The sequence below is a fragment of the Protopterus annectens genome, chromosome 4.part1 (genome assembly GCF_019279795.1).
Source record: "Protopterus annectens isolate FY-2018-M chromosome 4.part1, PAN1.0, whole genome shotgun sequence".
NCBI classification, from domain to species: Eukaryota; Metazoa; Chordata; order Ceratodontiformes; family Protopteridae; genus Protopterus; species Protopterus annectens.
Genome location: NC_056734.1, coordinates 684293387 through 684319471, shown reverse-complemented (window position 1 = coordinate 684319471; position 26085 = coordinate 684293387). Strand labels below are relative to the sequence as shown.

Genomic DNA, 26085 nt, shown 5'->3' with positions numbered 1-26085 from the left:
CCTGAAGATGTTCCATTTTGCAACTTACTAGAAATCCTGAAAGAGGTGGCTGGACATTTTCCAACCCTGTGCAGGAAGAATCCATTCTCCTAGAGGCTGCTGGAGAAAACCCTCTACTTCTTGGCTGACTCCGCCCACCGACTAACTTGTGGATATCTCTCTAGGTGGGCATGGAAGGAGCTGGCCTCCATAGAACCAATACCTCAGACTGGATAGGATTATGGCATCACCTGAGGACTGACTCTGTTGTGGAGAAAGGGGTTCCAGTTGACGTCATAATTGTGACAGTCACAAAGAAGGAACTAGCCAATAAGTGTTCCACTGGCCATCTTCCCTGCAGGAAGTCGCAGGCAATGGACAGACTGGAGAAGTCTTTCTTTGACTTTTGCATTATGATCACTGAACTACCTGGCACATTTTAGACTTCTGAGAGATTTTGATCAAATTTATCAAATACTTTTTCAGGAACTAGATGTGCAGAGGTTAATTCAGTAACTTCTCAGTTTGTAACACTGCAGGCCATTTCAATGGCTCCATGAGGTTAATTTCTAGTATAGTGGAAGGAACCTCGAGAGCTACGGGCTCAGGTATTTCCATGAGGTGGCATCCCTGGATATGCTTTGTGGAGCATGATACATGTGGAGGAAGTGCTCCCCAGAGGTGGGGGGGGGGACTCCAATGGATATTGCCCTCATGGCAGAGGTGGCCTGCAAAACCAGGATTCATGGTTTCTTTTCGATGATCCCTATCGGTCTTAAATGGAGGCCAGACTGTCCCCCTCTAGAGACTGTCTGGGGAAGATTATCCCTGCACCAGAGGGACTGGCTCCAATTAAAAGATACTTGGGTGCAAAGGATTATATCCTGAGGTTTATGTAACATTTTCCCTTCCACCCCAATTCCTGATCCATCCTGTCAGAGGGATTAAGCAGCAATTCAGATTGGATAGTTGCTAGAAAGAGTTGTCCAAAAGGTCCCACCAGACCAGATAGGATCCAGAACTTGCTCAAGATTCTTTTTGGTGCCAAAAAAAGGGGACTGGAGACCAATTTTGGATCTTGCAAATCTGAACTAAAGTCTGTTCAACGAACAAAGTTCCGGATGGTCACTTAAGTACATTCTCCTCTTTCTGGGCAAGGATGACTGCATGTCCTCTATACATTTCCAGGATGCCTACTATCACACAAAGATTAACAGATGGTCCAATAAGTACCTACACTTTAGTCTGGGAGCCAGCCATTACCAATTCAGAGTACACACCGCAACCCCCAAGGTGTTTACCAAATGCATGGCAGTAGTAGCAGCATACTTCAGACTGCAGGGATTGTGCGATGTTCTTCATCTCGCATTGCTGCAGTCATAACCTGTGGGTAGTCCGCTATCCTCGGTCGGCCCGAATACCAAAGTGTTAGGCTGGCGTTGGTCATGGTCACTTAGATCTGACGTCAGTATGCCGTAGTACTAAAGCGCATGACCGACGTCATATCCTCAGTCTTTCTTGCCGCATGGTCCGAAGCAGAAGCAGCGTTTGCAAGTGCCGTTCGGCATCCTGAAATTTTCGTTTACTGAGTTTCAGACCGAAGACCAAGTTGGGCTAAGTACCCCGTTGGGGAATATTTTTGTCTTTTCTTGCCTCAGTTAATTCCGGATGTCAGAAAAAGTGAATAATTGTATTTCTTGTGGGAAACAGATACCTCATAGGGATTACCACTCTCTTTGTATTCCTTGTTTGGGGCCTGAGCACGACGTAGTCGGGTGTCGCTTTTGTGCTAAATTTAATAAGCGCACTATTAAGCGTAGGTTAGATTGTGATAGGCTTGTCTTCGGTAAGCGGTGTAATTATAATATGCCGTCGGATCCTCAGACGCCCGCTACCGCTAAGAAGCGCAAGGAGAAATCTTTGAAATCCAGGCAGGATGAGTCGTCCGTTCTGGACGCCGGTTCTTTAGAGACCATGGTGGAGTCTGTGGATCCGGCTGAGGTTTCTGTTGAGTCTCAGGAGGAACCTTTAGTTTTACAAGATGTGGCCTCTCAGGAGTCAGGTCAGGCTGAAGGGGCCTCTCAGGTGGCTGTGCTCCCTTCCTTGCATAAGGTGGTTAGGCCTTCTCCCTCTGTTTCTAAGGTACTTTCTAAGGCCAGGCCTGGTTTATCTTCCTCTGGTGTCAGCCCTAGTTCTGCAGGTTCTGTGCCTAAAAAACACATGCTTAAAATGGCAGAAGATTTAATTACCTTAATTAGAGGTTCTATGCCCCCTCCAGATAAGAGGCCTAGGGTGGAGCCAGAGGTGGAAGGATTGGAGCATTCTACAGATTATTCAGAGTCTTCGGCTGAAGACGTTCAGGATTTTCCCCCTTATTCTGATTCTGACAGAGGATTCTAGTCCCTCTGCTTCCCCTCCAGAGGATTTTTCTTTTTCAGAAACCCTGCATTCTATGAGGGAGCATTTCAAATGGGAAGGTCAGGATTTCTCAGATTCCCGAAAGAGGCTTAGGGAATTCTTGTTTTTACCTCAACATAGGCCCTTGGCTATTCCTCCAGTCTTAGATGTTGTACAGGATGTTTTCTCTGAGGCTTCTCTTAATCCAGACTCTTTGCCTCCTGCCCCAGTTAAGCCAGACAGGTATTACAGGGTGCCTGAGGCTCATAAATATTTGTATAAGAGCCCTAGGGCGGACCCTGAAACTATTAGCCAGGGACCTAAGGGTGTCAGGGCTTCTGTTGTAAAGAACCCAGTTCCTATGGATAAGGACTCTAGAGCTCTGGACAGGTGGGGTAAAAAAGTGTATACCTCTTCCACGCTTGCAATGAGGGCTTTAAATTGCCAGTTTCATATGCTGAAATACCAGAATTTTCTTCTTAGTCAATTGAAATCTAAGGTGGATGCTTTAGCAGAGGGCATAGAGTGTAAAGAATTACAGGATTTGGTTCATGCCTCTGATCAGGTGGGTAAGCATTCCTTGCAGTGTGGTTTTGATGCTTTGCAGGCTTCTTCTAGGGTGGCTGCCACTGGATCAGTTATTCGTAGGCATGCTTGGCTTAAGGATCAGAACTTGTCAGAGCATGTTAAAGCTCAAATTCTGGATGCTCCCCTTCAGTCTGAAGTTTTGTAAGGTTCTCCTGTGGAGTCAGTCTTGAAGAAAATGGAGGACAAAGCTAAGTCTATGCAGACTGTTAAAGATTTCTTACAAGTGCAGCCCCCTAAGTTTAGCAGAAATTGGCCTACTAAGGGATGGGCTTACCCTTCTGATTTACAGTCTAGGGGCAGATCTAGACGTGGTAGGGGCAGAGCTCATGCACAGGGTTCTTTTAGGCCTAGGACGTGGAGTTCCCCTGCGCAGTCTGCTGGTGAAGGCAGGGGCCAGTCCTTTCGTAAGCAGACCCAATGACCTACATCTTCAGCTGCCCGATCCTTCTTACCTGGCAGCTCCTCTAGGGGGAAAGTTAGCACTTTTCAGGCAAAATTGGCTTTTAGTCACCCAGGACAAATGGGTGTTGGACATTATAAACCGAGGCTACAGGTTTTATTTCCACACATTGCCTCCTTTCAAAGGCATGCTAGACGTCCCTCCTCAGCAAAAGGCAGAGGCTCACAAACAGATTTCTTTACTTCTTCAAATGGGAGCTATCCAGCAGGTGCCTCCATCAGAGGTGGACCTAGGATTTTATTCTCACCTGTTTCTTGTACCAAAAAAGGGGGATACTTGGAGACCGATTCTGGATTTGTCTATTCTCAACACATACCTGGACATTCCAAAATTCAAAATGTTGACCTTGCAACAACTTTTACCTATGCTAGGCAAAGATCACTGGATGGTAACTCTGGATCTCAAGGAGGCTTATCTTCATATTCCTATCAGACCAAGCTGCAGGAGATTCCTGCGTTTTCAGGCTGGGACTTTACATTATCAGTTCTCCGCATTGCCCTTTGGCTTATCTACTGCGCCCAGGGTATTCACAAAGGTTCTGGCTCCAGTGATAGCCTTCTTCAGGTTAAGAGGAATACAGATTTATCCTTACTTGGACGATTGCCTGATTCTTGCTCAAGACAGACAAGCTACTTCACCATCTTCAGTATGTTATGGCAATGTTAAGGTGCCTAGGGTATTCTGTGAACTAAAAGTCCAGTCTAGTACCCTCTCAGGACATGTGCTTTCTGGGTGTGAGACTGAATACAGCCTCTCAGATGGCGTTTTTGACCCCGGACAAGCAAAGAAATCTTTCCCTTTACTTCCAAAACTTGTCTCACCTGTCCAGGCTGACTGCAAGGACAGTCCTTCAAGACTTGGGGTTCATGGCATCTTGTATTCTGGTGCTTCCCAATGCCAAACTGCATACGTGGAAGTTACAATGGTATCTCGAGTGTATGGACGCAACACTGCCACGATTTGGACACTGTCATTCAGATAATACCTTGCATTCAAAAGGAATTTTTGTGGTGGGCTCAGGAATGTCACCTAAACAAGGGACTCTCTGTGACCCGACCAGAGGAGAGTCAGATCTTAACGACAGATGCCTCGGACAAGGCTTGGGGAGCACACCTCAATGGAAAATGGGTTCAAGACGCGTGGCCTGCCAGACTTCAACATTTGCATATCAACATGAAGGAGATGTTAGCAGTCCAATTTGCATTGATGGCCTTCAAGGATCTACTACACCCAGGACAAGTGTTGATTCAAACAGACAACACAACTGTCATGTGGTACATCAACAAGCAAGGGGGAACCCATTCGTACCCACTTTGCAGACGAGCTATGATTTTGTGGGAGACTGCTCTCAGTTTGCACCTCACTCTTCAAGCAAGGTTTCTGCCAGGAGCACAGAACTCCTTAGCGGATGTTTTGAGCAGACAGATGGTGGATCCCCACGAGTGGAAACTGGATCCGCATGTATTTCAACAGTTGACAGTGTTCTGGGGGACTCCAGACATAGATCTGTTCGCTTCTCCACTAAATTTCCAGTTGCCAAAGTTTTGCACAAAGATGTTTCATCCAAAAGCTTGGAAAGTGGATGCTCTATCATTCAGTTGGAACAACCTTCACGTCTATGCCTTTCCTCCTCTGCCTCTCCTTCCCAGGGTGCTCCTGAAGGTCAGACAGGACAAGCCCTCCATGATTCTTATAGCTCCAGATTGGCCATGTCAGCACTGGTACCCTCTGCTGAGGAGTTTAGTAAGGGAGCCTCCTTGGCCTTTGCCAGCAAGTCCACACCTTTTGTCCCAGGCAGGCAATCATTTCCTCAATGTCAGGATACAGTCCCTGCATCTGACAGCCTGGCATATTCTGTTCTAGACCCTGGAGGGTCGCAGCTTCCTCAACAGGTTTTGAATGTTATTTTGGAGACCAGACTGCCTAGTACAAGGAAGGTTTATGTGGATAAATGGAGGATATTTTTTCTTTGGTGTAAAGCAAAGGACTTTGATGTTTCACTACCTAATTTCACTTCAGTATCTTGCAGAATTACTAGACAAAGGTTTGTCTTTCTCCTCTGTGAAAGTTCATGCTGCAGCCATTTCTGCTCACTATGACTGTGACCCACCGTTCTCTCATCCTTTGTTTAAGCAGTTTCTTAGAGGGGCGAATAACATAAGACCCCCATGAAGAGCTCCTACTCCTTCATGGGATCTCAACTTTGTGTTGGAGAAACTCACTTTATCTCCTTTTGAGCCTGCAGCTACAGTTGAGTTGAAGTTTTTGTCTTGGAAGACAGCTTTTTTGTTGGCCATTACATGTGCTAGAAGGGTATCTGAATTACAGGCTCTCTAATGGCAGTTGAACCCTTCCTAATTTTTCATAAGGATAGGGTCTCTTTGCGTACTAACCCTACTTTCATGCCTAAAGTGGTCTCAAATGTGGCCTTGAACCAGTCTATTCATTTGCCTACTTTTTATGCTGATCCCCAAAATAAAGGGGAAAAGATTTTGCATTCTTTGGATATCCACAGGCAGTTGCGTTATTATTTGAGCAGAACTAAAGGGTTCAGACAGTCTCAACAGTTGTTTGTTTCTTTTGCTTTGGGTTCTCAAGGGAAACCTGTTTCTAAACAAACTATTTCTAAGTGGATTGGCCATTGTATTGCTTTTTGTTATTCTCATCATGGTAAGGAGATTCCGGCTGGAATCAGACCTCATTCCACTAGGGCTACTGCCACTTCTACTGCCTTTCTGAGGGTAGTAGCTACTAAAGATATTTTGGAGGCAGCTACTTGGAGTTCAGTGCACACTTTTTCTAAGCATTACCATCTCCCTCTTTATTCAAAATCTAGGGCAGGGTTTGCCACTGCAGTTTTGCAGGGCATGCTAGCAGCCCCCAATGCTTTATGATTTACCAACCTCCCTTTACTTTTGCTTTGGGATTCTACCCACAGGTTATGACTGCAGCAATGTGAGATGAAGAACATAGTACAGTTTTGTACCTACCATAAATGTAGATGTTCGAAGATCCACATTGCTGCAGTCCAATTTTCCCTCCCTCCTTCCCCACTGTAGTTTGGGGTGGGTGTGTGGTGTGGGTTGTAAATATTGTATTGTATATTTTTGGCTTTGGCCTTTCTTTTTGGGCCTTCTGACATCTGGGGCAAGAAAGACTGAGGATATGACGTCGGTCATGCGCTTTAGTACTATGGCGTACTGACGTCAGATCTAAGCGACCATGACCGACGCCAGCCTAACACTTTGGTATTCCGGCCGACCGAGGGCAGCGGACTACCCACAGGTTATGACTGCAGCAATGTGGATCTTCGAACATCTACATTTATGGTAGGTACAAAACTGTACTTTTCCCTACCTGGACAACTGGCTCATTGCTGCTCTGACCAGGCATCAACTCATACAGGCAAGATGTCTGGTTCTCCACACCTGTGCTGTCCTAGGAATAATCAGAAACTGCAGCAAATCACAACTTTATCGCAGACTTTGAAAAGTTATTGGAGCGCTGCTCAACCCAAAGATGGCCATTGCTTCCCTTCCACTTTACAGGTTTTTAACTGTAAGGTTGCAGGTGAAGAAAGTTGTAGATAATGCATCAATCTCAGCCCACGCAGTCCTCCGAGCTCTAAGCCTTGTGGCAGCAGAACTGAACGTTAGTTCAGTTGGCCAGATTTTCCACTTATATTCTGCAATGGATGTTTTCTACCCAGTGGCCAAGCTTCATAACTCAATGTCGTAGCAGATAAAAATTACCAACACTAGCAGAAGAGATCTCTCTTGGTGATTTCAGTCCGATCAACTGCTCCAGGGCCATCAATTCATTCCCCAGCAGCCGATGGCCATAATTACTATGGATGCTTCCCAAATAGCATGGGCTTGGGGGCATTACCTGGGGAAAACAATCCAGTGTACTTTTGTCTGAAGAGGCCAATTTGCATAGAAATATTCTAAAGATGAGAGTAGTGCTTCTGGCGTTTGCGAGCACTTAAAGATATTCTTCCCTCTGGGACAATTGCAGTACAAACTAATGTCATTTTCTGGTGCATAAACTGGGTGGGATCTAGGTCCTACCCATTGTGTTGAGAGGCACCAGTTTGGCAGTGGGTTATCTCTCTTCAGACTGCTTTCTTTTGGCGACTGAAATTCTGGGAAGATCCAAAGTGACTGCGGACAAACTGAGCAGGTGTATACTACTTCCATACAAGTGGTCCCTCATTAAGAAGGTGGCGGATGAGATGTTCCATCTGGGGCCAAACATGCTGTGAGGTTTTTCACTTCCCTAAACATGAATTGTAGCAACTACTTCGCCCTGATTTCCCTGCTGCGACTATCAAGGGGGATGCTCTACTTCATGGTGGTCTTCCGGTCGCCTTTGTGCATTCCCACCACCCCCATAGATTCCAAAATTTTTGAAGAAAGCTGCCAGGTTGAAGAGCACTGGGCTCCTAATTGCCCCCTATTCGCCTGACAAATTTGATATCCCTTCCTGTGGTCTCAGCTGATTCAACCACCATGGAATCTAGATCTGACTGCAGACCTCCTGTCTTACTAGACGGGCATGTTGCAATCAGATATACCAAACCTCAAGCTGGCTGCTTGGTTTATCCAGTTCTCCTGGTAGCCAGTTTGTTCTAGTCACCTGTCCACTGTCTTCCTATAAACCCTCCACTGTGTAGTTCTGTCTGTCTTCCAATAAACCCTCAGGAAGAAAGACCGTAAATGGAGTTTGTCATTTGGGCTCAGCATCATAAAATTGACCTTTTTAAGTCTCTATCACGTCTTAGATTTCCTTGCTCACCTTTTACAAAACTGCTAGTACCTCAACCCCTGGGGGTACAGTTAGTAGCAATTTCAAATTGTCATACAGGATTGAATAGTGCATCCATAGCTTGTCACAAACTGAGCAAGGCCTTCTTAAAAGGGACACTCCTAAAGCCTCCTTTTAAAGACCCTACACCTCCATGGGGCATGGATTTAATGCTGTTGTCTCACACATCCTCCCTTCAGCAGCTACATGTGACCTTCTTTCTCTCATGGAAGACCTATTTTCTTGGTTGCCATCGCTTCTGCAAGAAGAAACTCCGAGATCCAAGCACCATCTTCTAATTCTCCTTGCTTGTTTTTTCAGAAAGATATAGGACAGGTTGGTTCGCAAGATCATTATTAACAACCCCCCCCCCCCCCAAAAAAAAAAAAAAAAAAGACAATTGAGAAGCCATCTTACATTTACTGGATGTTCATAGACTGCATAGAGCAGAAAGAAAATTAGGAAAGCAGACACTTTTCTGGACCCAAATTGGGAAACATTACTCTACCAAAGTGATTAAGAAATTGCCTTTCCTTTGCCTATAATCGGGCATTTCTCTTGCACATCCATTGAAAGCACACTCCACTAGATTTAGCACACTCCACTAGATTTGTGGTTTCCACAGTCTTTCAATCTAGGATGTCTATGGATAGCACTTGTGCAGCAGCAACTTGGGCTACTCCTCATACCTTTTATCACTTTTAACAAATTAGATCTGGTCTCTAGAGGTAGAACATTTGGTTCTGTGGTGCTTAGAAATATCCTTGAGTCCAATCTGGATTCAAGTAACTAGGGACACTACCATTCGTGATGATAGAATGAAGAACATCCGCATCAGATAAGTCATGTTCTCACCATAATGTTCATCTATGTTTTTCTTTCCTCACATCTTCCCACCTACCCCCATCCTTGACTTGGGGATGAACATGTCCATGTACCTGCTCATTCATATGACTGAATATGGATTCCCATATCTGTCTGTCGTTTGCCCCCCCCCCCCTGCTGTATAGCAAAAACAAGATCTGAGGTAGTTGGCAGGGTGTGTTGTAAGGGAGAAGCTCGATCTGGTGGCTGTGAGCTGTAGCATTGGCAGAGTCAGATCAGATTGATTCCAAACCCATTCACGAGTAAAGAATGAAGATTGAGTACAGAGATGGAACGCTGCAATGGGTACATAACTTTTTATCACTCATTCCAGCCAAATGGAAATCTCTGCATCTGATTCATAAAAAGGCATAACTTTTTACCAAAGCCTTCCAAGGCTCACTCACCCATATAAAACTGGATATTCTTTCTAGAAATAGAGCATCCTTTGCTTCAGCAGTGCTCTGGAATATCCTTTCCCGAGGGCCACCCAAGAGCAGCGTAGCTGGAGACTGTCCCATATGTTGAAGCATGAAAAGGACATTGGATTTTAAAAGTTCTTCCAGTAACTAGGTATCTGTGTTGTCCATTTTCGTTTGTCATTCACTTCCCTGCCATGCATCCCCCATCCAGAACTTCTGAATTTACCTGTTGGACAGTAATGGAACATACAGCTCCAGGTTTTTGAGCCCTGTCTTTTTCTTCATCTCCTGTCTGTTCATACTATGGGGATTGGGCAGCAAAATGGCAGTGGTACAGCAGAGCATTATGGATAAAGGGATGAGCTTGAGAGCTGCATCCTAAAGGATACGAACCCATAAGTTGAATGAAAATTTGCAGCACACATCTAGTTATGGTAAGAACGTAACTTAATTTTCCTCTATCGTGCTCTTCTGTCCAGACTTTCCTCTCGTTCTACATTGCAGTGCCTTCATTTCTTAAAAGTGAGCAAGGAGAAAGAAATGTGGGGGGGGGGCATGGGCACCTGTTTTCTTTAGTGTCCCTATTACACTTGAAAATAACTTGAGAACGCTTTGTTATAGCTTGCAGGTTATGTCCATTTATTTAAAATAAATAAATAAATAAAAAAATAAAAATAAATACTTCAGAGCAAATTTTTTTTACTTCAGTATTTTTTTCTTCCCTTCTCCTAAAATGTTCTTCCAAATATTAGTGACATGAAGTATAGCATACCCATATTAGTGACATGAAGTATAGCATACCTGGGAGTCCCCTAGAAGTAGTCAAAGTAGTCTGGTTGTCTTGTTTCATAAATATAATTGATGTTTTGTAGTCCCATGTTTCAGTTCAGAGTTGTTTTTTCTTGCTGTTTATCTCCATGTCCGAAATCCAGTCTCTGCTTCATTTTCAATGTACTCTTGGTTCTTTTATGCTTTTTTTTCTGTCAAGCATTTGCCTTTGAAACATTGGAAAATGTTTCACTGGCATGTTTTCTCTGGGCTTTATTACTAGAACAAGAAGCAGTGTCTTCTGTTTAATAGCTCACTTTTTTTGTTTTTCAAACTTCAGCATTTCCTCCTCAGCATGCTCTGCACCATTTTTGACAGTAAAGAATATTCCGAGTACAGCTGGATATAGCAGCTTGAAACTCGTGCCTTCTTGACTTTCCTTTATTTACTGGAGTAAGTTCTTCTGCCTGGTGTACAGGGAGTAATTTTCCAGTAACATTGTCTCCCATTTTTAGCATTTTGTCCTTCTGCCATGGTTTTGTCAGTAAAGTATTTCTGTTTGTAGGATTGCATCTTTACTGTTGAAGGTCTAGGATGCCTTCTTATGGCCAAGTTTGGAGCATACACATGTGACCTTTCAATTCATAATTTCTGCTGCAAAATCAGTTCAATTAATTTGTGCTTTAAAATTAATGTAGTCTGTTCCTACCAGCTTCTCTGGTACAGCAGAAAATCTCAGGTAACTTAATTTGATCAGCAACCTGTGGGATGCAGATCCGAGCTGGCAGCATACCAAGCAAAAAGATCTGAGCTCCAAGCTCTACCCCCTTACCCATACTGCACTGCAACCTCCTTCAAACCCCCAGATCTCATTTGCCACGGCTTTGCCAAGCGCAGGGTTCTTAGAGCTCCAGGCAAGTGTAGTAATTTTTTACTTCAAATTTCTTTTAGTCTACTTTTTTTTTGTGTGCGTGTATTTTAGTACCTTTCTTCGGGTGTTCTTTCTCCCTAGCCTTCATCTTCCCCTTCACCTTTGGTAGTTATTCATCCCTTAGGCCCCTATTTTTCCCTCTTTCAGGTGCGCGTGTGTGGCTCTGTGTCTCTAGTATGGCTGAATGTCATAAAGTGACTTTTTCCAAGTCCTCTTTGTGTGGTCACCAGTGGATGGTGTCACTGTGCATGATTTGCTTGAGGGTTATGCACCTTTCTTCAGGCTGCCAGATTTGTGCGGCCTTCAACCCTCAAGCCTTAAGAGATAGGAGGAAGAAGCTGATTCTGGCGGGTGTTCTACCCACAGAATCAGCTTCTCCTTTCCTCTCTGTAGTGACAGCTGCTGCTGCCCAGCCAATCAGCCCTCTTTCCCCTGTCTGGGACTCGCCCTCCCACCTTGCTCGGGGAGAACGAGAGGCCAAGAAGGATAGAGAAGAGAAGCCACAAGCGGCAGGCCGAATTGGACCTCTCGGCCCCTCCCACTAAGGTGGTCTTTTCCCCATTGAGTGTGTTCAAGCCTTCCTCCCCATGGCTCCGTTCGCCACATTTCTCCCAGGAGCCAGAGGAGTAGACTCGACCAGCCTCTGTCATTGCGTTGGCCCTCCCGGCCGGCTTCGGTGGCTTCCTCCATGTCTACTTGCAGGATTTCGGAGGCAGGCATGGACTAGATGAGTCTATTCTTGCAAACTCAGCTGCAGATGGGAGTGTTGCTGCCCCCCCCCCCCCAGGGAGGGGGGGGGAGTTCAGCTCCACTGTTTGCCCCGATAGCTCTTTCTCTGATCCACCACCAGATTTAGGAGTCTTCGGATCTGAGGAGCCCTAGAGCCAGGGGTTGGTGCTGATTGTTACTACCTTGATGCCGGCCATGCCCTTGAGCTTATCGGATCCAAGCTCTGAGTTGAGAGCTGGGCATCAGATCCAGGGGGTGAGTGTCTTCGGCTCCTTTGTGGCCAGAGCACACCATCCTCTCAGGTCCGACCACTTTAGCACCGATCCCCTCGTCTGATCCAAGGGCCACGGCCAGCTGTCTTAGAGGCTGGTTCCCCTTTGGCGTTCTTGGTGGAGAGTGTTTTCTCTGGAGGATCAAGACCCCTCACTCTTTCCTGAGTCCGCCCCCACTCCCTTGCAGCTCAGTTTGTCCTTGATCCAGTCCTCCCAGGGATAGCCTGCGTCTGACGCCCCAGCCAGTTCCCCTGGAGGAACATGAATCTGTTGGTGAGCCCCCCTCAGTCCCCCTGGGGAAGTCCCTGACAAACGCCTGTGCAAAAGCAGTTGGACCCCCCCCCCCCCTCGAGTCCCTCACAGAGAATACAGATTTGGAGGAAGGGGAGGGTTCCCCCAAATCACCAACAGTTTCCTTTGGAGATATGGAAATACTCTGCCAAAGGGGGGGGGTCCACCCAAAAACCCTCGGATGAGTCTGTATTCCTGGAGGCGATCGACACCGGCCCATCTACCTGTTGGGCGTACCCCCCCCCCCCAGCCGACCTGATTATCACCAGGGTGTGGAAGGAGCCGGACACTGTAGAGCAGATACCTAGAAGACCCCAATAAGGTTCTTAGTTCCCCTGCAGACAGAGCTTCATGGAGCAAGGCTTCCCCAGTTGATGCCATGGTGGTGGGTGGCAGACACGACAAAAGGAACACTCCCAGGAATTTTCTTTGGTCCATCCCCCTGACGAGGAGTTTCTGGCAATGGACTGCATTGGAAAGCAGACTTTTGATTCAGCTACCTTCTCTAAGGACACTGAATTACTTGGCCCATGTAATCAGACTACAGCAGGACCTGGTCATAGAGTACGCAGAGTCCCCCAGAGTCATGTCGGCAGAGGATAAACTGACTCTGTACTCGTATGGCCCCTCTCAAGTCAGTGTCCAATACTTCTATGTGGCTACTTTCCCATGCCACGGAGGGAGCCGCTAGAACTAGCGGGTCCAGTATCGCCTTAAGGTGTCATACCTGGCTTAGACTCTGCAATTTCTCAGAACCCTTAAAGGCGTCCTTTGCAAATGCACCCTTTGATGGGTTTTCCATCTTTGGGAAGACCGTCCGCGAGACACTGGTCCAGAGCGAGAGACTGGAAAATGCTGACAGCCATCTGAATACGCTTCTCTACCCCTCAAAGGTTCTTATCTAGGAACCAGCGAGGGCAGAAGATGTGGTTCTGGAAATCTCAGCAGGCCCGGAACGCTCTGGACTCCTTCTCCCCCAGAGGCAGAGGGGGGGGGGGCAAGGTGGACACCATTCCAGAGGCAGAGGGGGACCGAAGAACTTCGGGTCACGGGAACCTTTTTCCAACTGACCCGCGCAGCAGCCCTGTGTGTTTGCCAGACTGCTCCTCTCTGGAGGCAGTCGGGGCATTTTTTGAGGCACCTGGCTCAATGGGAGTCCATCATGACAGATTGCTGGGTTCTTCAGATAATATCCATAGGCTATTCAATCCCCTTTATAAACAAGCCCCCTTACTTAAGGCGCCTCCCAGATGTCCCACCCACGCAAAGGGAGGTTGCGGCTTTGGAAATAAAGCTGTTAGAGACATCCAACATGTGCCCCCAGACCAGTCCGGATCAGGCATCTACTCCAGGTTCTTTCTGGTGCCAAAAAAGACATGGGACTTGAGCAATTCTCTGCCTGTTAACAATTAAACTTTTCGCTGCCAAGGAGAAATTCCAGATGGTCACGATACAATCCATCCTGCCCCTCTTGCAGGAGGAGGACTGGATGTACTCCATAGACCTCAAGGATGTGTATACTACCATATTCTCATGGACAGATTGTTCAGGAGGTTTCTCCTCTTTCGGCTAGGAGCCGGTCATTACCAGTTCAGGGTTCTACCCTTCAGTCTCACCACAGCCCCCAGGCTGTTCACCAAGGTCATGGCAGTTGTAGCGGCCCACCTGAGGCTCCAGGGCATACAGGTCTTCCAGTACCTAGACGACTGGCTCCTCACCGCCCCCACCAGGCATCTACTTTTTCTAGCCAGGGATTTCTTCCTCCTGGATGTCACCCCGGTTGGGGATAACAATAAATGTCAAGAAGTCTTTCCTCCAGCCTGTTCAAGTGTTAAACTTCATAGGGGCCAGGATAGATACCATCCAGGCCAGGGCCTTCCTAACGTCAGACTTCACAGCATGACTCCATGTGCTAGCCCTCTTTCAGTCCCCTGCTCCCCCAGCAGAATTAGTCCTGAGCTTTGGGGTCCATGGCGTCGGCGATCAATCTGATTCCTTATGCTCGTCTCCACATGAGGATTCTACAGTGGATGTTTAAAGTCCAATGGTCTTTTCTACACCACCCTCTAGACTTCCCGATTCCCCTCAACAGGGTTTGCAGGAACTCCCTCATGTGGCTTCAATCCTGAGCCCTTAGGGAAGGATTACCTTTTGTCACCACCCCAGGCCACAGTGACCACAGATGCTTCCCGCCTAGGGTGGGGGGTATTGTGCAGGCAGGACTGTCCAAGGCATGTGGACTCAGACTGAGACTGTACTGCATATAAATGTCCTGGAGATGAGGGGGGTACTTTTTAGCGTTGCAGGCCCTTCATACCTCTATATAGCTATCCAGTCTGACAATGTCGGTGGTCTGGTATATCAACAAACTGGGGGGGGGGAGACCAGGTCTTCCCCCCCCCTTTGCAAGGAAGCCATGAGAGTTTGGGTGATCTCTGCCAACCGCTTCCTGTTAACACCGCACATTCCGGGTCTGTGCAACATACTGGTGGTCAAATTGAGCAGAACTATCCTCTTCTCCTTAAGAGTGGTCTGAGTCGTGTAGCGGAACAGATCTTCAAGTGGGGTCAGCCTTGCTGTGATCTCTGCGCGTCGCCTTCCAATGCAAAATGCAGCGAGTTTTTCGCTCCAATTCCTCTCTTGGGAGAAGCCCCCAGAGACGTTCTAGTCCATGCTTGGCAGCCCGGTCTTTGTGTATCTGCCACTTCCGATGAAATTTCTGCCGAAAGCTCGCCAGTTGGGGAGCAAGATTATCCTAGCCCCATTCTGGCCTCAAGACTGGTTCCCCTGCCTGTGATCTCGTCTCATAGCTCCACTCTGGATCTTTGATCCCATTCTGGATCTGATTTCTCATCCCTCTGGAATGGCTCCTCCGAACCTGGGCAGTCTCAAGCTCTCAGCTTGGCTGATGCAGTTCCCCTAGTTGCCAGGACTCCTGGTATCTCTTCCCGAGCCCAGTCTATCCTGGTGGTGACGCACAAACCCTCTATCAGCAAGATTTACAGTAGCAAATGGAAATGTTTTTCAATTTGGGCTTCACAAAAGAACTTGGATCCTTTCACCGCTCCTATTTCAGTGGTACTGGAATTCTTGTCTCGTATTTTTCAGCAAGGGGCCAGCTCATCTACTGTGAAGGTCCAGCTGGCTGTCATTTCCCATTTTCATATTTGGGACAACTTTGGTTCTCTCGCTGCTGCCAGAATTTGTAAGACCTTTCTAAAAGGCACTTTTCTTTTGAGACCCCTTGTTAGAAATTCACCCCCTCCGTGGGATCTGACCTTAGTTCTTCAGGTGTTGTGCCTCCTTTTGAACCTGCAGCTTCAGTTGATATGAAGTTCTTGTCATGGAAGACAGATTTTTTGGTAGCAATTACTTCAGCCAGGAGAGTGTCAGAGCTTCAGGTTCTCCATATCAAACCTCCATACCTTGTTTCACAAGGATAAGGTATCTCTTAGGACTAGTCCCTCCTTTCTCCCTAAAGTTGCTTCCGAGACCAACATTAATCAGTCCATTAATTTGCCTGTCTTTTCCCCCTAATTTCCAGAACAAAGGAGAATATAAACTTAATTTGCTGGATGTTCATTTACATTTTCATTTGCACAGGACAGCTGTCTTTCGTAAATCTGATCAACTTTTTGTCTTTTTGCTAAGCCTTTTTTAGGGAAACCAGTTTCAAAGGGGACTCTCACCAGGTGGGTTTCGAGTTGTATCTTACAAGCATACAGAGAGTCTGGCATACCAGAACCAATGGGAGTTCATGCTCATTCTACGCATTCTATGGCAACATCTGCTGCATTCTGGTCTAGTTTCCCTGGATGAAATTTGTTCCGTGGCTATCTGGGTGTTCTCTCACACCTTTATCTCTCATTATAAACTGGATTTGGTGTCTAGAGGAAGGGCCTGCCTTTGGCTCTGCAGTGCTCCGGAATGTCCTTCCTTAAGGGCCTCCCAAGATTCAGGTAGCTGGGGACTCTGTCCCACAGGTTGCTGATCAAATGAAGTTAACTACTTCAGGTAAAGAAGTTATGCACTCGCCGTAACGTTCCATCTGAGTAGGTAAACTTCATTTGTCGGCAACCGTCCCTCCCTCCTTCCACCTGACCTTCATGGTTATTTAGCTGAGCTCGAGGTTCGGACTTGGCTTTATTTTGTCCTTGAGTCAGGTGTCTCAGGTTGTTAGCTGGTTTTGTTATCTGCAGGTGGCAAACGTGATCTGAGTATTGAAAGGAGGTTGCAGTGTAGTATGGGTAAGGGGGAGGAGCTTGGATCTTTTTGCTTAGTATGCTGCCAGCTCGGATCCTTATCCCACAGGTTGCTGACTAAGTTTACCTACTCAGATGGAACGTTACAGTGAGTATAGAACTCCCCCCCCCCCCCCCCCCAATGTGCTTTGTCCTAATTCTGATTTTCTTTTCAGTTGTATCACCTTAACTGATTTACTTTTTTATGGCAACTATAAGTACATTTGACTTTTTTTTTTTTTTTCTTGTAGATTACTGGAAGTCCTGGCTTGCACTGCTTTTTGCTGAACAGCTACAGAATTCAGTTGGTGTTTTCTCCTCTCCTTTTGTGATTGATTTTCAATTTTGTATGTTTTGCTGGCATCTAGGCAGTCTACTTGCTAGGCAGTTACTGAAATTTACCCCGAAAGACTGGTTCATTGACTGTCTTTTCTGGGGTTTTCACACTGGGAGATCTGAAATTAAGCTATTCAGTGTGCACCATCTTGGAAGTACTCTGAGCACTGCCATTTGAATTCTCTACAGCCCCTGAGTGTGCAAAGTATCATACTGTTTGCATGTTTTTTTTTTTTTTGTTTAAATCTAGAAGTGGTTTAATGCTTTACCAATGTTTTCTTGGAGCAGTAGACTTCCTGAGCAAGTCAACCGCCTATTGAACAAGACTGGAGAGACTTTGCAAATGTACTGTGATATCTTCAGAGTAGTCTGTCATTCCACTTGGTGCATTGATTTGGGAGGGCTTGTTGCTGTCCTGTTTGCATCCTGGCTAGGGCCAAACACTATCTCAGCCTGCTAGGACCAAATGCAACAACTCTGCCTGCTGTACCACCCTGTTTGGCCTTTGTGTGACTTGAGTCTGGTGATTTTGCTGTCTGAACCAAACTGACAACTGCTCGTCTTTGTACTTAAATTTCCTTGAAGCAACTTTTCTGTCTTACTGGCTTTACTGTGGATCCTGAGAGAGAGAGTAACTTTGGAGTGCACAATAAACTAATGGCAAAGGCGTTTAAAGTCAAGAGTGCTTCTGACTTTGGTCTAAGTATTTCAGGAAGTAGCTGTAATAGACTGGCTGCCCATCATTGGTATCTTGTACTGCTGCTTCTACGTATCAAATTTATTCGTACCTCTCTGAGGTGCAAATCACTTGTTAAAGAAACACCCAGAAGAAAGTTGGTGTTTTTGCTGCTTGTGTGGCCCATTGCATGAACCAATCCCTTTTGATTTTTAAAACCACTGGCATGGGCTTTTCTAACTGGTGTAATGTTTCATCTGGTGGAGGAGTAGCAAGACAAAAGGCAAGAAACTAGGGTCCCAGTAAGTGCATGCTTTTTTGAATTTTTTTTTAATCCTCCCAGGGCCCTGCAAGTGTGTGTGCAGTTGAGAAGGCGATTACATTTTTAAAGACTTATGCCAGTGCACTTGCTCAGTTAAGGCTACTGCAGTAACATGGGTTGCTGTAAAACCTATCCCAAAATGCCATGCATTGTCACTTCCTCATATGACCAGTTCCACCCCCACCAGGATGAGCACATCTGTCCTACTTGCCAGCTCCTTCCAGCACCTGAGCCTCATCAGGCATTTATCCCTCTACTCAAGTGGAGCTGTCAAAAGTGTGGGGTTTAGTTCTGTCCCGTCTTTGCTCACCCTGATGGCAATCCCTTTGGTGCTGTTCACTTCATCCAGTTCCGAAGTGTAATTCCTGACATGGATTGTACATCTGAGATGGCCTGCATCTGGCATGGAATTGGACAGTGTGTATTAGTGTTTTGAAGTGAAGGGGTGTGCTCATGAGCTACAATAGTACTTCTATACTGGTGAGAGCTGGTGTGGTTGCTCCCTTTTGTAAGATCTTCAAAGAGGAAAAAATGTATCAAAAACAGAAGACTGGATCTTCAGTCACTTATTTTCTCTATATAGATAATCTGGAAGGTTGAGGAAATGCTTATTGCAGAATGTCCAGATTTTTGCATCCTATTTCAGTTCTGTTACTTAATATTTTCTGAAGATCATTGAGACCTGAAGCCTAGTGTCTGAATCGCTTAACTGTTGTAAAAGGATTGTAGTTTTTAATTACTAGTTGCAATTTTTGTTTTTTAGGAGGGCGATGATTATGAGGTAATCCCAGGAAGCAGTTTTTATGTAGCCAGAACAGCTTACAAAGACAACTCTTCGACATATCACATCAGTGGAAAGAAGGCAACATTTAAAGATGTTGGAGCTCTTCTTAGAAGTCATGGTATAGATCTGGATCACAACAGATTCTTAATTTTGCAGGTACTAATGTAACTTGTGAAATATTTTTCTTTGTTAAAGTTTAAAATTGCGTGTAAATGTAATAGTGAAAATGAATGTTAAAATATTGCTTACCTTGAGCTTCTTTAGCAGCACATCATGGTTTGTGAGCCTGTTTTAAAGTACAGACCATAATTTGCTGCTGTAGAATTTTAAGGAAAAACATTTTGAAAACCAATCTTGTGGACGTTTAGTCTCAAAAGGTAAATCCTCATAGATACCTTTAAGTGATCTACCTACTACGTTGTAGCAGCACGTAAATATTGGCGTATCAGGTTTTGAAATAAACTCCAATAGTATTGTGCTGCTTCAATGTGGTTAGGGTAAAACAGCACTCGCTGGATTTTCTGGTTTCCTGTAAGAGTACCATGCATTTGTCTCCGTGTTTTGGTAATACTAGCATTAAGGTTTTAAAAAGTATATTTTTGTAAACTACTTAACTGTTTAATTTCAGATTTTATGGCTGATATACCTGTATTTGCCTAACAGGTCAATGTTGCCTTTCTGTCCATTTCAGCCTGTGATGTTAGCTGATCTGGGCTGGAGTAGACGCTGTTAGTTTGGTTTCAGCCCCAAAGCTCTGCTTCCTGTACTGATATGCTTCCTTCGCAGAGTCCTCTGATCCCATTTGCTGCTTTTGCATCCAAATGTGGTCACTGAAGCTTCATCATTCGCAGTGAGTAAGGTTTATTTTTTGGTAATCTTCTGTGCCACCTCTAACTTTGTATTGCAACTAGATAATCGCATGCAAGATATTGTGGTGATTGAGGTTTTTTTACACTCTTTTTCTTCTCTCAAACCATTTAACGTACAGTGGAGTCTCTGGTGTTGGACCACCTGAGGAAGCACACCTATGCTTCAGCCACCTCAACATTGTGTCCACTGAATTGCTTAGCCTACCTGACAAGGCTCAAGAGATGTGTGTGGAGATGTCTGTTGTCACAGGAGGCTCAAATCTGTTGGTTGTCTGTGTAATCCATGTCCAACATATCCATGAGGCTTCTTTTGAATGGTGCTGATGTATTGCACAATAAGCACCAGTTTTACGATGGATGTGCCTGCTTCAAGGCCTCATTTCTGAACACCTGTTCTATGGTTCCACTCTGGTTAAAAATCAAGGTCACATGGACCAGGAGTGTACAGGAAGGGAAGGCCATCTGCTATTGGAGTATGTTTCTCCTCCTCTCCCCTCAAATGTCCTTTGCCAAGATCCAAAAGGGATGGGAGCTGTTTATGCAAATGCCCAAATTATTTTTGGGCATTTCTAGTAATGGTGCCTCTGGTGGTAGTGGGGGGGGGGGGTTAATGTCTGCGGATTCTGGCCTAGAAGTAGGGGGTGGTCTGCAAAAGCAGGGCTTCCAGGGTCTCTCTTCAGGTAAGCCTTCTTGGCCCCTGAAGGGTTGCCTCACTTGTTGCCTGTCTGGAAGCAGTTGGGAGGGGGGTGCCGCCTCAATTTCTAGCCCAAACCTCATCAAGCCATCACCTAATATGCTTGAGTTTTGCGAATTGCAACCAGAGGTTTTTTTCCATTCTGGTTCTTTGTTCAGAAAGAACACAAGATCCCTTCCTAACGTTTCACCTTGTAAGTGAAGAAAAGCAGTGGTGGAGATAAAGCTGCTTCTCAACAGTCCTCTAGTAGGTCCCACCATACCAAAAAGGGTCAAATGTCTACTCAAGATTAACTTTTAGTGCCAAAGAGAGAAAAAACAGGCCCATTCTGGGCCTCAGCAAGTTGAATTTTTACATGAGACCAAGTTCCAGGTGGTAATGGTGCAATTCCATTCTCCTGAGGAAGGCCAACTGCATGTACTTTCTAGACTTAAAGGATGCCTACTTTCACATAGATAGGTACTGCAAGAGGTTCCTGCTCTCCTGGCCAGCCATTATCTGTTGTGGGTGCTGCCTTTTGTGCTTGTCACTATTCCCCCAGGTGTTTGTGTATGGCAGTGGTTATCCTGGCTCATGCTGCAGGGGTTCCGGGTCTTTTCTTACTTGGACTGAATCTTTACAGCAACTAAGACTGTGACTCTAATCCAAGCTAGGGACTATTTGCTTCAGTGGAATCTGGGCATCACTGAGCTCAAAAAAAAACTGCAGTCTACAACCAGTACAAGCCTGGAATTCGATGGCATGTGGATGCTGTCATATTGCCTAGTTGCCCCTTTCTAGACTTTCCTCCCAGTGGATTGAAGCATCTCGAGTTCTGAAATTTTTTCTGAGGCTTCTAACTTAATACTTTTGGATTCCTGGATTGATGGCCATGTCTGATCTTGAGCTGATAGCCAGGTTCTACATGAGATTTCTACAGTAGACCTCATCAGCTCAGTTGTCAGTCATATCCCCATGTTCTTCGTGTTTCACTGTTGCAGTCATCACATTTGGGTTATCGGCCTGCAAGGTACCCCTTAGCCAGTCTGAATACCAGAGTCTTAAGATTCCTGTGTTGGATGCTGTCTCTCTTCTTCCATGATGTCAGGGGTATAAAACATGCAGCAGATGCCATTACCCCAGTCTTTCTTGCTGCGCGGTGCCCAAAGCAGAAGCAGTTAGCAGGTGCTGGTCGGCTGACTCCGGATCTGAAACTTGAAAACAAAGCTTTCAGAAGTCTTGGGGGAGGGGGGGGGTACCCTGTTGGGGATCTTTTTTTCTTGCTCCAATCAATGTCAGTAAAAGTTAATTGTCTTGCCTGTGGAAAGCAAATGCCTCAAAGATTTTCATTCGTACTGCTGCTTAGGTCCAGACCAAAACGTCCCTAGTCAGTTTTGTGCCTTGTTCAACCCCCAAACTATTCGTCATTGGGCTATCTTTGCATCAAATTATTTTGGTACTCTGTTTTAGTACTCCAAAATGGCTTTGTTAGGCCATCCAACTACAGATCTTCCGAAAAAACATAAGGATAAAGATGGAGACCACATAGGTCCAAAACTGCCGACGACTCTTCGGTTAAGGTGGTTGCCTGTCTGCCGGTACTCAGTGAGGCACTTTAGCAGCCCCTGATACCTGCTACTTCAGATTCACAGGCCTCTGAGACCCATTTGGAGTCTGGTATGCCGCGAGATACTTCCTCTACTATAAAACCTGCGGATGTCCCTACCTTGGATGGGTCCAGAGCCGCTGTGCAGACACCGGCTTCTGAGGGTGTATTAAGGCCTACAGACTTGCATTTTAAACGGATGCCATCGTCTTCATCCATGCCTAATACTCTGCCCACGCCTAGGAAACGGACATCCAAACTCCAGGCTCAGGCCCATATGCTTAGAATGGCTGAAGACCTTATTACCTTAATTAGGAGAAGCCAGCCTTCCCCCCCCTCTCAAGACCTAGAACTGATTTTCCTTATGATTCTTCTGATCAGGAATCTGAAATTTCTGTTCCTTCTGATTACCAGGATTTGCCCTTATCTACTTATGAGGATTCTGATGCAGTGGATTCCATTCCCTCTACTTCCCCTCCAGAAGATTTTTCTTTTGGTGAAACCTTGCACACTCAGGGAGAATTTCCACTGGGAAAGCCAGGATTGCTCTGATGCCAAAAAGAGGCTTGGGGAATTCTTACTCCTTCCTCAGCACAGGCCTTTAGCTATCCCTCCTGTTCTTGACATTGTAGAATCTTTCGTGGAATGTAGTCTTTCCCAGACACTTTACCTCCAGCTCCCAGAAAACCTGACTGGTATTGGAGTACCTGACTCAAGTTCCTCTTCTGGAATCCTACTGTGGATCCAGAAACCATTTCCCAAGGACTAAAAGGCAGTAAGGCTACTGCTGCCAATAATCCTACCCCTTCTGATAGAGATTCTAGAGCCTTAAGGTGGGGTAAGAAGGTATACACTTCTGCTGCTTTGGCCACTAGGGCTTCAAATTGCCAGTTTCATATGTTAAAGTATCCGCAGCATATTATGGGACTACTTAAACAGAAAATGATTATTCCTGACTGTTGAACACACAATTACAGGATTTAATGTATTCTTCAGAACAAGGTGGTAAACATACTTTGCAATGTGGTTTTGATGCTTTAGAAGCACCTTGCAGGGCTGCTGTCTCTAAGTCTATACTTAGAAGGCATGCATGGCTTAAGGAGCAAAATTTGCCAGATAATGTTAGAGCTAAATTACCGGATGCTCCCTTAAAACCAAGACCGCCTTTTTTGCAACAAAGCAGAAGTAGTCCTGAAAAGGATGAAGGAAAAAGCTAAATCTATGCAAACTGTTAGATTTCTTACAAGTACAGCCTCCCAGATTTAGTAGGCATTGGCCTTCAAAGAACTGGTCCTTTCCAGTCTCATCCAGGTCTTTAGTCCAAACCTGGGAACTGCAGACTGCCTAGGTTACAGTCTCAGGCTACTGACAGACCTAAGCAGTGGGAAGCTCCCACTTTCATAGCAGGGAGTAGTAATCCACTCCCCTATGGAAAAATGGCATAATAACTTAACCTTAACAATTCCAAGCCCTGCTCAACTGCCTGCTCCCTTAGGAGAAAAGCTTGCCCTCCATACAAAAAACTGGGAACTAATTACCCAGGACAAATGGGTTTTGAACAGTTTCCCAAGGATACAGATTACACTTCCACACACTACCAGCCCCATATGGTTGGCCAGACGTACCCCCAAATCAGTGGGCGGAGGCCAAACAGCAGGTTCTCTCAAGTATCAAGGCTATTCAGCCTGTCCCAGCAGAACAAAGGGGACAAGGTTTTTATTAAAGACTGTTCTTGGTACCCGGAAAAGACTGCTTCTGACATCCTGTCCTGGGCCTCTTTAATCTAAACACCTTTCTGGTAATTCCAAAATACAAACTGCTCAACCCCTCAACAGCTTCTTCCTATGCTAGGCAAAGATGCCTGGCTAGCAACTTTAGACTTGAAGGAAGCTTACCTGCACAGTCCAGTAAGGGAATCTTGCAGGAAATACCTATGATTCATTTCAGGCTCCATGCACTATCAGTTCTCTGCACTTCCCTTTGGCTTGTCTACTGCGCCCAGGGTATTCACAAAGTGTCTAGCTCCAGCCATTGCTTTTTGCAGGCAGAGAAATATTCAAATATACCCATACTTGGACGATACTTTGATTCATGCAGAAAGCCAGGACTTGCTATTACAACATCATGCAGAAAGCCAGGACTTGCTATTACAACATCTGGCATTCGTAAAGAAACTTCTAACCTTACTGGGGGTACACCATAAATTAAAAGAAATCTAAGATAGTACCCTGCCAACAGATTGTATTCCTGGGAGAAAGCTTGAACATAACTTACCAGATGGCTTTCCTCACTCCGGAGAAACAAATTTATTTGACAACCTATTTCAAACATTTGGCCCCAAAACCCCAGCTATCTGCAAGCCCTGGGGTCCATGGCCTCTTGCATTCTAATTCCATATGCAAGACTGCGTATGAGGAAACTACAATGGTATCTAAAAAGCCTATGGTGTCGGTGTTCTCAGGACCCGGAATCAATGCTTCCCATAATCCCTTGCTTAAAGACTGAGTTCCTTTTGTTGGGCAGAGGCCTGCCACCACAACAAGGGACTGACATTCACTCTACACCCTGCCACCCTAACAGACGCATCAGACTATGCATGGGGGGCTCACTTGGCAGGGCAGTGCATTCAGGGCAAATGGAACCAGGGACAGATGCACCTGCATGTCAATCAAAAAGAAATGTTAGCTGTACAGAATTCCCTAATGGCCTTCAAAGACAGCATCCTACCTGGACAACTATTGGTAAAGATGGACACCACCACAGTTATATGGTACATAAATGAGCAGGGGGGACCCACTCGTATTCTCTCTGCAAACTAGCCATGGCTCTGTGGAATGCAACCTTGAGCTACCAAGTGCACCTCCAAGCTCCATTCCTGCCAGGCAAGCTAAATTCACTGGCAGACTTGCGCAGAAATCTCATGGACCCACATGAATGGAAACTAGAATAAAAAAAAATATTCAACCTCTTGAACAAATGGACTCCAGAGGTAGAATTGTTAACCTCCCCTCAAAACTACCAATTGGACATTCTGCACAAGGACTCCCCACACAAGCTTGGAAAGTGGATGCCCTGTCCTTTTACCTGGGAAAGCCTCAGTTTATGCCTTCCACCTCTGCCTCTCCTCTCAAAGGTTCTGCTAAAAATCAAACGGGACAAGCAAAGGACAATACTGATTGCTCAGCTTCAAACCATGAATCTTGCAGCCTGGCTAATTCCTTGAGCTTTCCAGTAGCATCCCTCAGTAGGCAGGTGCTAAATTTCATTCTGGAGGCAAGGAGGCCTAGTACTAAAAAAAATCCTTTACTGGAAAGTGGAAAAGATACTGCTCCTGGAGCCAGACTCTGGGGATGGGCACAACTGTGCTCAGCTTACCTCATGTTCTTCAGTACTTGACAGAAATGCTCCACAAGGGCCTATCCTTTTAGTCCACTAAAATTCATGCCTCTGCCATTTCAGCACATTATAATACTGGGCCACCACTCTTCTCTCACCCCGTGATGAAACAATTCCTTAAAGGGGCCAAAAATTTTCATGCCCCCACTCCAGCCTGCGACTTTAACTTTGTATTGGCAAAGCTCACCCCCCCTTGAGCCACCTGCAACAGCAGAGTTGAAATTATTTTCTTGGAAAACAGCCTTCCTCTTAGCCATCACTTCAGCGCGTGTCTGAATTGCAGGCCCTCATGGTATTGGAACCCTTCATTATCTTCCATGCAGAGGGGGTTTCCCTCAGGACAAATCCTTCCTTTATGCCCAAGGTGGTGTCTAGTTTGCCCCTAAATCAGTCCATTCATTTGCCTACTTTTTTTCCCTAATCCACAAAACAAAGGGGAATGAATACTGCACTCTGGACATGCACATACAACTTAGATTTTATTTGGACAGGACTAAGCCTCACAAAATCTGAACAGCTGCTAGTTGGCTTTGCTGCCGGGGCAGAGGGGAAGGCCATTTCAAAGCAAACTATTTCCAAATGGATAGCCCATTGCATTAATTTCTGCTACAAGCACCATTGAAAACATACCCCACAGGGGATAAGATCATTCTACCAGGGCTGCATCTGCCTCTG

At 45.7% G+C, this 26085-nt stretch overlaps 1 protein-coding gene across 1 annotated transcript in view; it reads left to right on the top strand.

The window, feature by feature from the left end:
* Positions 1–26085, top strand: part of SMC4 (structural maintenance of chromosomes 4) — a gene marked incomplete in the record, with an annotated part of 1657727 nt that overhangs the window by 195368 nt on the left and 1436274 nt on the right. The window contains 1 exon segment of the mRNA XM_044070462.1: positions 18846–19022. Coding sequence (XP_043926397.1) covers positions 18846–19022 — 177 coding nt within the window.